At 39.9% G+C, this 12,834-nt stretch overlaps 1 protein-coding gene across 8 annotated transcripts in view; it reads left to right on the forward strand.

Annotated features, from left to right (window-relative positions):
• Positions 1 to 12,267, forward strand: part of ST8SIA5 (ST8 alpha-N-acetyl-neuraminide alpha-2,8-sialyltransferase 5) — an 80,420-nt gene extending 68,153 nt beyond the window's left edge. For all 8 annotated transcript variants that reach the window (XM_061450560.1, XM_061450558.1, XM_061450566.1 and 5 more), the window contains 3 exons: positions 122 to 234; positions 4,067 to 4,159; positions 5,165 to 12,267. In XM_061450560.1, coding sequence (XP_061306544.1) covers positions 122 to 234; positions 4,067 to 4,159; positions 5,165 to 5,633 — 675 coding nt within the window. In that variant the 3' untranslated portion in view covers positions 5,634 to 12,267. The remainder of the gene's footprint in view (positions 1 to 121; positions 235 to 4,066; positions 4,160 to 5,164) is intronic.
• The last annotated feature ends 567 nt before the right edge of the window (positions 12,268 to 12,834 follow it).

Below are 12,834 nucleotides of genomic sequence, written 5' to 3' on the forward strand. Positions count from 1 at the left end.
GTGATTAGTGTGTCTGCAGCAAGATGCAGCTGCACCAAAAAAAAAAAGGAAGAAGTAAAACAGAAACTCATTGCCTCCATGTTCTGGGATATTTAACTGATTCCTTGCTGTGATCTTGCAGGATATGCCGTACCACCGGTCCCAGTTTAAGAAATGTGCAGTGGTTGGGAATGGAGGAATTCTAAAGAACAGTGGATGTGGCCGGGAGATTGACAGTGCAGACTTCGTGTTTCGGTAATCACCACAGCACCAATTTCATTTTTGCCTGTTTCAATGACAAATAAAGGACTGAAAAGTTATTCTCTCTCACATGGAAACATGAGATTTGCCAGACTGGCAGTATCAAGCCTGCTTTTTGCACAAAAAGTAATGTTTCAAAAAAAACCCACCTACTGTATAATATTTATTTTAAAATTTGAGGAAGTATTTCTCCCTGATTCCGTATGGTTAATCACTGGTTTATTGATAAAGCATGATATCCTCTTTTGGAACATCCCCTGTGCTCAGGTTATGATTTATCCTTCCATGGACTTCAGCCTGTAAGCAACATCCTGTGGACATGATGGTTTTATTGTGCAGTGCTAAACCAGAGGCACAACCCCTGTTACGTGACAAGCACATAACATCTTGGTCAAATTGCTCCATGCTGAGCATCTCACATGTCTCAGAGTTGTGCTTCTGAGGTGGTGCAGAGCTCCACTGGAGTGGAGCTGGATAATGGGTGTTTCAGTAACTGGAGTCTCCAGGGTGTGCAGGGATGCCTGAATAACTTTGAAGGCTGTGTCTTTGTATTGTGCTCCCCAAGATATGTGGAGTTATCCAGGTTTTGCATAAACTAGGATGTCCTACAATATGTCCCTGGATAGCAGAGTTCAGCAGCACTTTTATCATCCTTAATATATATGGGAAAGATGTTTTAATTATTCATAGTCATGACTAATCCATCTCTAAATCCTGTTTAGCTCTTTGCCTGGGTCATGCCATATGACAGATAGATCACAGATTCATGACCTGTTCTGTAGAAGAGAATAATATTGGCCTATTTTCTGATCTTCGTTATGTTGCTGTTAGTTTAGAATAACCGTGCATAAATTAGTGAATTTATCTGATTTCATACCGGCAAAAATTAGGACATATTTTGGCTCATTGCATTCTTAATTTAATTTGGCATCAAATGATAAATAGAATTGTACAGGTCTTCCCTTCACTATTCATTGTTTTCAGACCCTTGTGATTTCCTCTTGTGATTACTTTATATGGAGCTATTGTTGTAGTTTTAATCTGTGAAACAGTCCAGGCTTTACGTAACTTGCTTCTTAAAAGCCTAGTATACCCCATATACATCACATAATTATTGTAGACTCCCTTCTATGGTATTGGCACACAGCTATCAGTATGGTTGAAAGGAGTGGTACATGTTACACATGGAAATGACAAGCTGATTAGAAGTGGAAATGTGGGCAGCAAATGTCATAATTCCTGTATAAGAACATTCAGTGGAGGTCCCTTTTTACCACTGTTACTCTTCCTAAAACTGTACCAAAACCAGATTAAAAAAGAGCTGATCGAATCACTATAGAACTTACTTAGAAATCGGATTGCTGTTGGTACTAGTGACTAACTAAACAGAGGCTTAAGTAGAACTGAAATATTAATAAATACATCCAGACTTATGCAAAAGAAATCCCTGGTTCCCCATCTCCAAAACGCATGGAATCAGCATTGTACACAAAGACATGCTTGTGTTTAAAAGCCTAAGGTCTGCTGACATCAGTTTTAAAGCAAGGCCTGTGTTTAATGTTAGGTCTGTACACATTTACCTTCCAGTCTAAAACCAGTCCACCGAACTGTCAGGAATCACTATCTTGGTCACCAGTGAAATAATTATTTGAAAGATTTCAAAAACAGCCCATGGGGCACTGCTAACATTTGGTGATAACTTCAGGACACCTGCAAAAGTCTTCTGTAGTCCAGAAGATCGTGGCCAGAAGGATACAAACAGTATTTTTCTATGAAATAAATTCTGATAGCAATTAATTATAGTACAATGGAATAGATAAACTGCGCACGCATGAGCTGCATTTACCGGTTGTTATTGTCTATCTCCATCTACTGGCCAGAGTAGAGATCTGTGGTGGAACGCTGGGTGCATTTAGAGATCCTCTATGCGGGGATGAATTTTTGGTCCTAGGACAAAAGTGCTGTTTATGAAGATTGTATCATTTTTGTGAGGAATTATCACTTTGAACAAATTCAGTCTTTTTAATCATAGAAACCCAGACTGGTTTATCTTTGAAGGGACCTTACAGCTCATCCACTTTCAACCCCCTGCCATGGGCAGGGACACCTTCCACTTAGAGTAGGTTGCTCCTAGCCCTATCCAGCCTGGCCTTGAACATTGCCAGAGATGGGGCAGAGTTTACGGTTCAAAAATATTGAAGCGAAGTATTTGAAAACCTATTCCAAATATAATTTAGTGAACACAGTGCACATTCCTAGGTGGAACTGGGGATGCTAGAGGACTTAAGAAGGATGTTGCATGACCTAGGAGAGAAGAGTACTGGAAATAGCATTGCCTATAAGAAGGATGAGAAGGATGAGGTGGCTAAAAAAAATTATCTGACCTGATAAAGAGGGACTCTCTGGAAAGTAGATGGGAACCTGCTGAGTCTGAGGAGGACTTTGGAGGATTTTTGTGCTTTCTTGTCCTCCCCACTCACCTTGTCCCTGTGAGTAAGAAGTGATGCTGACAGCTGAATAGTGCTATTGTGAAAACACTGAGCATCTGTTACCCTAAATGCCTTCACGGGTTTCTCCTGTTCAGCTTTGATCTTCAGAAATATGGACATGTTTGGGAATTAGGCACAGCAGTATTTTTGATATGTGGTGATTTTAACAGTGATGGCTTTTATAGAGGCTTGTAGATCAGAAGTTTTCAAAATGCCAGCAAGTATCTAACTGGCTTAACATGAGTGTAAAACTAGTAGCAAAGCCACTTATGTTGCCTCTGATAAAACACACTGAAGGTTTTTTTTTTAATTTGGGTTTCCTATAGAAGTGAAGCTTCTGTGATAGGTTGTGTGTACATGTGTGTGTTTCAGTAACTGCAGCATCTCCTGAGGGATGCTCTAAATTGTGTATGATGAATCTAGGTCAAGGCCAAGCTGAGTGGAGGTTGGGCAAATTCAAGGTTTGCAAATATTCACAAGTTTGCTCCTATTAGCTTTTACATCCTCTGGTGAATCTGTAGAGTCTGAATTGCTACTTTTACACTGCATTGGGAGATGCTTATATAGGGAAAAGGAAGGAAAGCCAATAGTTTTGGGTTAATTAGGACTGGACTGATTTGTGGAGCATTTCTTCTAAATTCTGTTGGGTATGAAGTAAAGCATGTTAAAGGCAATGTTATGGTTTGTCTATTAATTATTGAATACAGCTCAGCTGCTGCTGAGGAAGTCTTTGATTTTATAGGGTGATTATCCTTGAGGCTTCACACATTTCTCATCCTAAATTGTCAAAATAAATAGCATAAATATATAGTTAAGGAATTAAAATGGGTGAGCACTGGCTACATAGAATCATAAAATCATAGAATAGTAAGGGTTGGAAAGGACCTTAAGATCATCTACTTCCAAGCCCCCTGCCATGGACACCTCACACTAAACCATCTCACCCAAGGCTCTGTCCAACCTGGCCTGGAACACCACCAGGGATGGAGCATTCACAACTTTCTTGGGCAACCCATTCCAGTGCCTCACCACCCTAACGGTAAAGAACTTCCTCCTTATATGCAATCTAAACTTCCCCTGTTTAAGTTTTAACCCGTTACCCCTTGTCCTATCACTACATCTTCAAAAAGACTCAGGGAAGATGAGAGATCTTAGCTCCATCTAACTTGTTACCTTAATGAACAGTTTGGGCATCAAGGTGGTTTGATACACTTTTAAATTCTTAGTCTGTTTCTAGATCTGTTGCTTGGAAGAAATGCTTGCATCAACTCTACTTTCTAGTCCTGAAAAGGTGCAAGGAATTTTCTAACTTTCTTACTAATTTCTTTCCTTTATAGATGCAATTTGCCTCCTATATCTGAGAAATACTTAACAGATGTTGGAGTGAAGACGGACGTTGTGACTGTCAATCCCAGTATAATTACTGAGAGGTATTTCTGTTTTGGTTTGGTGGGTTGTTTGTTTTTTTTTCTGTCTCTATTGTTTTTCCGAATCTACTTTTCACTTAACTCTGTCTGTTACAGATTTTTCTTCCCCCCAATATTACTTTCAACTAACACAAGGAATCATACATTTCATGCTGAATTGGTATATGGAATCAGTAACAACTGACAGAAATTTGTTACACACTTCAACTTGCACATTGGTGATAGAAAGTGGGAAGCCGATGAGCTAAAATTGGAACAGCAGAGCCATCCTTCCCCTGGAAGGTTTGTGCCGTGCTTGCAAGCCTCTGGCAAATGTCTCAGAAACATTCAGGGTGGAAGCAACTGAATCTCACCCTAAATGTTTAAATAAAGTAATGCACATTGTCCTGTGCTTTTTAAAAAAGCCGGTTAAGCTTCATAGACAGGATTGTCTGGGTGATTTTAAATTTGTTAAGGCCTTAATGATACCTTGCTGACAGGTCTGAGATCATGGGACTTATTAGTGCCTTCTTTTATTGCTGGGGGAACGTGCTGCTTTTCTCAAGCCACCTAAAATAATTCGCTTGCATTTTGGATTTCTTTTAAATGCTACAGTTAAACATTTTAGTCTTTTACTCTGCTTTGGTGTTTGCTGCTTTCTAATAGAGTTCTGCACTGCATAGTGCAGTATACAGCTGCAGTTTACATCCTTCTCATAATAAAACAAGAAATGAGACATGATCAGAAATGTTTCCAAGGTTTGTCAACTGTTAATGAATATATTGCAAGGAGAAGAATATGTATTTTTTTATACCCTACATTTTTGCACTATTTTTGACACTGATGTTTTAGCTAGAAATCTAAATATATTCCTCTTGTTAAAGCTGAAACATCATCTCTTTGTCAGAATTATCTCTTCATCAGAAATATTTCAGTAAAATATTTCAGTAAAACTGGAGGTTTCTTGTCTACTAGATACAGACTGAGTCCATGCTGGTCTCACAATCTCATGCATCCTTTTCCCTTTAGATTTCATAAGCTGGAAAAATGGAGGAAACCCTTCTACAACGTGCTCCAGGTCTATGAGAACGCTTCTGTGCTGCTGCCAGCTTTCTACAACACTCGCAACACGGATGTTTCAATCCGGGTCAAATATGTCCTAGACGATTTTGAATCTCAGCAAGCTGTTTACTACTTTCATCCCCAGTATCTCATCAATGTCTCACGCTACTGGCTTGGCCAAGGGGTGCGGGCCAAGCGGATTAGCACTGGACTGATCTTGGTAACTGCTGCCCTGGAGCTCTGTGAAGAGGTCCACCTCTTTGGCTTTTGGGCTTTCCCCATGAACCCCTCAGGGATTTTTATAACTCATCACTACTATGACAACGTGAAACCTCGCCCTGGTTTTCATGCTATGCCCTCAGAAATCTTCAACTTTCTCCACATGCACAGCAAGGGGATCCTGCGGGTGCATACTGGCACCTGCAGCTGCTGTTGATGGAGGCATTTCTTATTTTGACATAAAATTAACAATAACTTGATGCCTATGTATGGTGTAGAATATTTTATTACACCCTGAGATTATGCAATAATTGTTTGATAAAAATTCAAGGCATTGCATCCCATAGGATCTAGGATACCAGCATCTTTCCTGCTAGCAGAGTTGGGTCCGTAATAGTTTAGGAGAAGCAAAACTCTTCTGCACCAGGGTATACACTGCCCTGAAAAGCAAATCAGATAAAAAGCACATTCCCAAATAGGTTTAGGGATAAACAGAGCACATTGATATATTTATCATTTCACTAAGAAGAAAAGAACCAAACTTTTGAGGAGAATCAGTGATCGAGAATTTTGGTGTAAACTGAATGATTTTACATAGGTTTCTGAATCGAGTATCCTGGGGCATTGCCAGATTTTATTGAAAACACTGTTCTCTGTCATTTGGGTTTTTTGAAAATACTGTTTAGCATTGTAGTTTTAAGGGGAAGTTTATAGCTTGAGGTCTTTCTTCCGTAATGTCACAAAATATTGGTGAAAACTAGCATATAGATGTGATTGATAGGAATAAACAAGATCACTTTATGCATATTTTCAGCGAGGATAGAAGAGAATTAAATTCCCATTCACTGCAACAGGTAACTCTGTTGACCATGGTGTGTAATTGTTGTAGAGTTTCTTCATCCTCCCTGTGTCTTGTATTTCTGGTCTCCTTTGCAGATCATGTTTCCTTTTTCATTGCCTGTGATGCTTTCCTTCTAGCTAACATACGCACCATGTGTGTTCTTCCTTCTGCAGTGACTATCTCAGCTTCAGAATGTAGTTCTTGTTGACGAAACGTGCTCCTTCACACTTCTGTGTGCTTTTCTCAGGCTAAATAGCAACGAGATTATGTAGTTATGTTTTCTGAGCTGATTTCTTTGGTTCAGGTATCACAATACAAGATAGAAAGAAGCATTTTCTCATTGATTTTTGTTAAAGACTTTCATGAGTATGCGAAAGTTGACTTGCTGATGTGCAGGTCAAGTTAGACACTTTCAGGTATCTGTTCAGGAAATGAAGTTAAAATATAGTGAAAATACTTTGTGGTTTAGATTATGATGCTTATTTTAAAATTATCTCAAGTTGTTAGTTGTCTTAACGTGGCAGTTCCTTATGTTAAGAATGTTATTAGGATAGTAAAAGGGCTGGTGTATTCTTGAGAAAGTTACTCTGCCAGTTTTGCCAAGCTTAATTTTCCATCTGAAGCAGTTAAACTGGCAAAATCCTGATGCAGAAAAGATGCCACATATTGCTGGATTTTATTTTGGCTGCCAAGCCATGGTGTTGTAGGCTGCTGGTATATCCTTTTTCATACTGGTATGACTGCCTACACACAAGGGTGAGGTTTGCTGTTTCAGCTCTGCTGGCATAGTTAAATGAACAGAGTTTCCTCTTGTATGTTCTTAGTGTGAAGCACTTGGGCTGTTGTCCAGTGCCTTGTCATGTCTTAGATTACAAGATCTTTGATCAAGGATTTGGGAGTTTAAAGTACTAGTTCTATATGAGGGATGCTTTTTTTTTTTTTTTTTTGGGGTGGGGGGGCGGGGAGAGAAGAGGGTATAAATCCAGAGCTAAACTTGAATTTTGATTTTGTAATGCATGAATTCACAAAGCTTCTTGTAAAAGCCTTTGTGCTGTGCTGAGAGCTGTGAATGTTGCTCACGTTACAGATAAAATGATCAGAAAGGAAGTGAAGCACGATGGTCACCGTTTCAGAAGTTCCTGCTGACCAGCAGTGACCTGGATGGTATGTGAGAGTGTATTTCCTTAACTTTACACAACACTCCAGAGGTCTGATTATGTTAAAAGCAACCCATATCCTTGATAAAGGTGTTAGAACTCACTTGAGAAATAGCAGCCAGGGGTAGGTGAAGGACCTGTGCTTAAGCTTTATATATTTGTGGTGTTGTGCTTTTGGTCTTAGAGGTATACTGTGTGTTACTGAACACCACCTTGTATTGGCTAGCTGTGAAATATGCAGCCTGCTAAGAATGAACTTGTAGAGGAAATGGCTTCCTTGATTTATATATAAGAGAGATCTTTGTCTTTGCTGTGTTTTGTACATTTATGTGCAAAGGGCTTTGATAATGAAGTGCTGTAATGAAAGTGGTATTTAGAGAGCAATGTGACCCTAAGGGTTGGCCATCTTGCTGTGCATTAAGCTTTATGATAACAGTAATGATGCTGGAGCTGATACCTAGAGCCCTTACTCCTTATTCTGCCTGAGTATGGGACTAGTAGTGACTTCAGTTATTGCTTTGCTGCTGCTGCTTTGCTAAGGTTACCTTCTTTAGTACAGGATTTTTTTTTTACTATGGTGGTCGAAGTGAAGAAAAACAGCAGAAAGGAGTTTGGTATGTTGTGAAAGATACTTCAGAAAATACTGGAAGGCACTTGAGAAGTATCCGTATGTTGGAAAGAAATTGCTCAAATCCCTGTTTTGTAGTTGCAAAAATCCTTTTGGGCTTTTTGGCCAGGCAAAAGGGTAAGCAAAACTCTAATTACAAGGTCACTGACACTTCCTTTTATTTATTTGCTTCATATAAATGAGCAATGTAAGTTCACCTAGGCTACACCATAGTAAGTGCAGGTTTACCGTGTTTAGATTTTGATTGGTAGTAAATCTATAGCTACTATATTTTTTTAATGATTTTAAAATGTGTGTGCAGGATACATGCACATATGCAACAAAGGCACGATCTTGCCACATTTATTAGAAAAGAGCTCCCATTCAAGTGGGTGAGTATTTTATTTGTGTAGGGACTGCAGAAACAGGCCCAGACATGTCTATGAAAGTGTACATAGGTGTATGATTAGGTGTAAGGAATGACTTGCAGGGCAGAAAGAGATATATATAAAATATTCCTTGAGATGAAATGCATGTTGCAGCATGTTTACTTTCTGATTGTTTTTTTCAGGTTTTACTTAAAAGATGATTGAAAAAGTGTGGCATTTGTCAGAAATGCCACAGGCAGAAGCTTTCGGATACTTTTTGGCCTCTTTACTTTGCACTGGGTGATGGAAAATCAGGTTTCTGCTGCTGTACTGCAGCATCTGTGGGGCCGAGTGGAAACAGTGTGGTCTGAGGGTCTGTGGATGGACCCTACCAGCTGCTCTCTTCTCCATGGGTAGTAGATAAATACTGCCTGGGAGATTTTAGCTACTCAGAGGTCACTACCTGTGCCATGTCACTGTGGGGTGTGTGAGCCACCTTTGACCAGCCTGAGCTTCTGCCTGTCCTCTTTAAACGGGTGAAAAGAAGGGCTGTTGCAGAAAGAAGGACCCTCCTTTTTTTCTGCCATCACTCTTTTGTGTGATGAGCATATGAAAATACTCTTCTGACATCAAGAATATATCTGAATTTGGGGCTATTTTGGTTTTCCTTCTCCCATGCCGTCAAAACTCCAAATGTCCAATCTTAACCTTCTTTTAACAATGGGATACATGAGTGATAAGAAATGACTGTAAGGAGGCCGGGTGTGTTTGCTGCACACTCTTATGACAGGTAAAGGGCATGCATAGCATATTGTGCTTTCCCACAGAAAAGGCTGCAGACTCCAGAGGTATCCCTCAGTACAAAAATCTGATCCATCCAAGAAGAAATGCAGTCAGCTGTCTGGTATGACATCCTGAGCTCAAGGTGTAATCATGGCTTTCTTGCTGAGGATATTAAATCTGAGAGAGGGAGAGAGAAAATTATAATGTCATGGTTTAATCTCCAACTCCTCATATTATTTAAAAGAATCTCTTAGGAAATTCCTGAGATCTGCATACACTGGCAATGCAAATTGAGTTGGAAAATCCAAATTCTTGGATTTTTTAGAGCAGAAATGCTTCTCCTTTATTGTCAGGTCACATGAGGAGGCTTATGAATCTTCCAGTGCTGTCATCACAGGGAAGGAAGTATTTAGTTGATATAGTTTAGCTGCTTGCTTTTGATTTCTGAAATCCAACTTTGCTGATGGACAGAATGGATTAAATAGAGAAAGGGCCATTATAATTTAGCATATTTTCTGTGATTGCAACAAAATTGTCACAGACAGCTCATGAATTGCAAAAGGAGAGACATGCCTTGGCAGCTCCTCCTGCTGCGGCTCCAGAGAGGAGAGACACCATGGTTTCCTGGAAAAGAGATGTAAAGGGGGTACAGGAGATTCCAGAGCCTTTAGCACTGTGGAGTAACACCACAGAGATGATAGATGAAGTTTCAAGCTTGCAACAGTCAGGAATAGCTATTTTGGTCTCTGACAAAAGCTGCCCCCCACAGCCTCGACTGATGATAAATTAAAGGTTATGCTCACTTGGGATGGTTAAATGTAGTAGACTGAAGGAAATCGACTCTAGGAATAGTCCACTCTGTGGGGGTTTGGTGAATCAGTGGAAATGTTGCTCAGACCTTGAAGGCAAAAACGCCGGTGGTGACACAGCTCTGTGGGTGTGCTGCTTGTTCTTGGCTCTCCAAAGAGCAATCTCTGGTTTGCATGTGAGGGAAACCAAGGTGGGTAACACACTGAGATATGGAGTGAGAGGGAATCTGTCCTTTTTCATCTTCTGAGGGCTGGTGGCTCCTCAGCAAAGCTCTGGTGTAGAGAGCACAAACTTGAGCAGTGAAGATGGAGAGCTCTGAAGTGTCCCTTTAGCCCTATCTCGCTTGCATCCAAGTTTGCAGAGAACTTTGGAGCTTTGACAAGTGTATGAAGAAGGAAACAGCAAATTCAGCAGTCCCTAAGGGCCAAATTCCCTGGAAATTCTGGAGTGAGCTGGGTTTTCAGGAATAAAAGAGTCAGCATTTATGCTTTGGGCTTTTTCCAAAATCCAGTGGAGCCTGTGGAAAGTTCAGAGCAAGCCTCTGGAAAACACGCTAAACATGGTCAGGAAGATCAGCCTCTTTTTTCATAACTCACTTGATTTCAGATATGGTTTTTAATATATTGTAGATACTGTGCAGTAGTAATACTGTGTTTTTAATGGTGTGTGTAAAGAACAAATATATCTGGAAGCAGAAATGTTGTAACTATCACTCTCCTTTCCAGATTATAGCACTTTTCATCTTTTCAAACTCATCTATGCAAAGCATCTCATCGTGATAGTGTAAATCACCATATGAAATCAGAAATGAACCCTCTGTACATGACTGTATGTATGCACATCACATGCCTTGAGAAAAGAGGTTTTTCTGCTTACTTTCAAATACCAGCATGGAATTCATCAGTGATGTGAATGTGTTCAAGGCAGGATTCATCCCATCCCCTTTGAAACCACAACATTCACATTTGGCTTCAATAGATAAAAAACATCGGGTCCAGTGCCTGTAAGTAAAGTCAATAACCTGCATCTCCCCAGAATGCCTCCCAGAATATTATCATTTTATGTCTTGTGATCATCCTGTCTAATGTGGGTGAGGCTGTTGGGCATCCCTGTGTTGTGTCCATGGTATTCAGAATCAACAGTTGTACTTAAGAGCTTCTTTTAAATGAAGTTAAAGGAAATCTAAATTTATGCTAAGTGTTAAAGTGAGGGAGCTTGGGCCCCAGGCCAGCAGCACCTCCAACACTCCCCAGAGCCCTGAGCATCTGTGAAACATGAGAAAAGAGGGACTGGGCCACAGTGGGAAACTTGAAGAAAGGTAAAACTGCCTCAGTGCTTCAAGGATTGAAAGCTGTAAATATGTTACTGACATGTCTGACTTTCCATTTAGAAACCTTAAATGTTCTTGGTGTTTGATCTTTGGGTAAATTGATGTACATTTTTAACTGTACTAATCACTGTAAAATGTGTTAGCATGTAAAATGGTGACAAATTAAGCCAGCGCAACCAGATGCTGCGTTGGCTAGTTCTGGAAATGTCTGTTCTGTCTGAAACTGTCTGATGGACCAAGACACTGAGGTCTCTCCAGTGCTCCATATGGCTTATGAAGACTCTGGTTATTACCTATTTTATCAATGGGGAGGAAGCAGAGTTGAATTAATCTCTGTTTTTTAACCATGTATTGGTCAATTGATCACACACTTAGGTGTGACACTAAAGCTGTCCCCTTAGAGACAAGGAAAACTGCCTGTGCCTGCTCTTTGTGGGACAGGACATGGGGATACTGCTTCATTTCTGGGTCCTCCTTATCGACAACCATGAGGTCCCAGGGCAAACCTCTGCATTCAGCCCATGTAAGTTGTGTTGGACAGCTGCTGCCTGTTGAATGTATCCCCTAGTGGAAAACAAATGCTTACCATGGAAATACTGAAGCAAAACTGTGTGTCTTCATGCCAGAGGAGCTTGTGGCTATTACAAATTTAAAGCTTATTTCATGTTTATTATTCCTTTAAGGCGGTGATGGTGGGGATGGAGAAATCCAAGCAGAGTCATGGTTGTTTCATGTTGATGTTAATCCCTCATGTCCATACACTCACCTTTTTCTTCCAGCCTACTACCCTGTAGTTTTTGCCTATTGTTTGTGTAGCTGTATTGTGGTTGTAATAGAAAGCCTATCAGTTGATGTAAGCCATAACTAAAGCAGTAATCAGGGTATTTTTTTGGTCTGTGTCACTGTGTTTGAAAGCTGATTTAATTCTATTGAATAAACCACTTTAACAGTTTTATGGGAAAGAAAATCTTTGCATCACTTTTTGTGCCTTCAAACTCATTTTGTATATTCTGCTGTTTTGTGTGTTTGAACAGAGAGCTGGAAGCTCAGCTGATAGAAATTGGTTCATGTAAGTAGAGAAGATGATATAACATCATATATGTTTACAGATATATAAAAATCTATGTAGGGCTATACAATTGTATAAATTCAGAATCTGGTGTTTTTATCACTGGACATACAATGTACATTCCTGGATTGTAGCCTAAAATATGTATGGGCAGAAGAGAGTAATTTATTATTGGAAGTAGCAGTCTGTGCACAGACAACCTTTGAGAACCCTGTGCAATCCCTGGGTTTTGCCTGCTTACCATTTACTAACTTCCTTGGGTCTGGTCTGTCTTACTGAGCTGCAGTCATACAAGCTTAGACTTCCATCAATATTCTCAGCATCAGGAGAATTAAATTATAAATGTAAGAATATTTATAGGGATATAAAATAGCAGATGGAACAACCATATATTTTTTGAAACTGGGTATATTCCTATGGCATTCCTATTGTTCCTAGATTATAAGCTCAAAT

Source organism: Pezoporus flaviventris, unplaced genomic scaffold, assembly GCF_033815535.1.
Source record: "Pezoporus flaviventris isolate CSIRO_AGI_PZ_B2104156 unplaced genomic scaffold, CSIRO_AGI_Pfla_v1 ptg000010l, whole genome shotgun sequence".
NCBI lineage: Eukaryota > Metazoa > Chordata > Aves > Psittaciformes > Psittacidae > Pezoporus > Pezoporus flaviventris.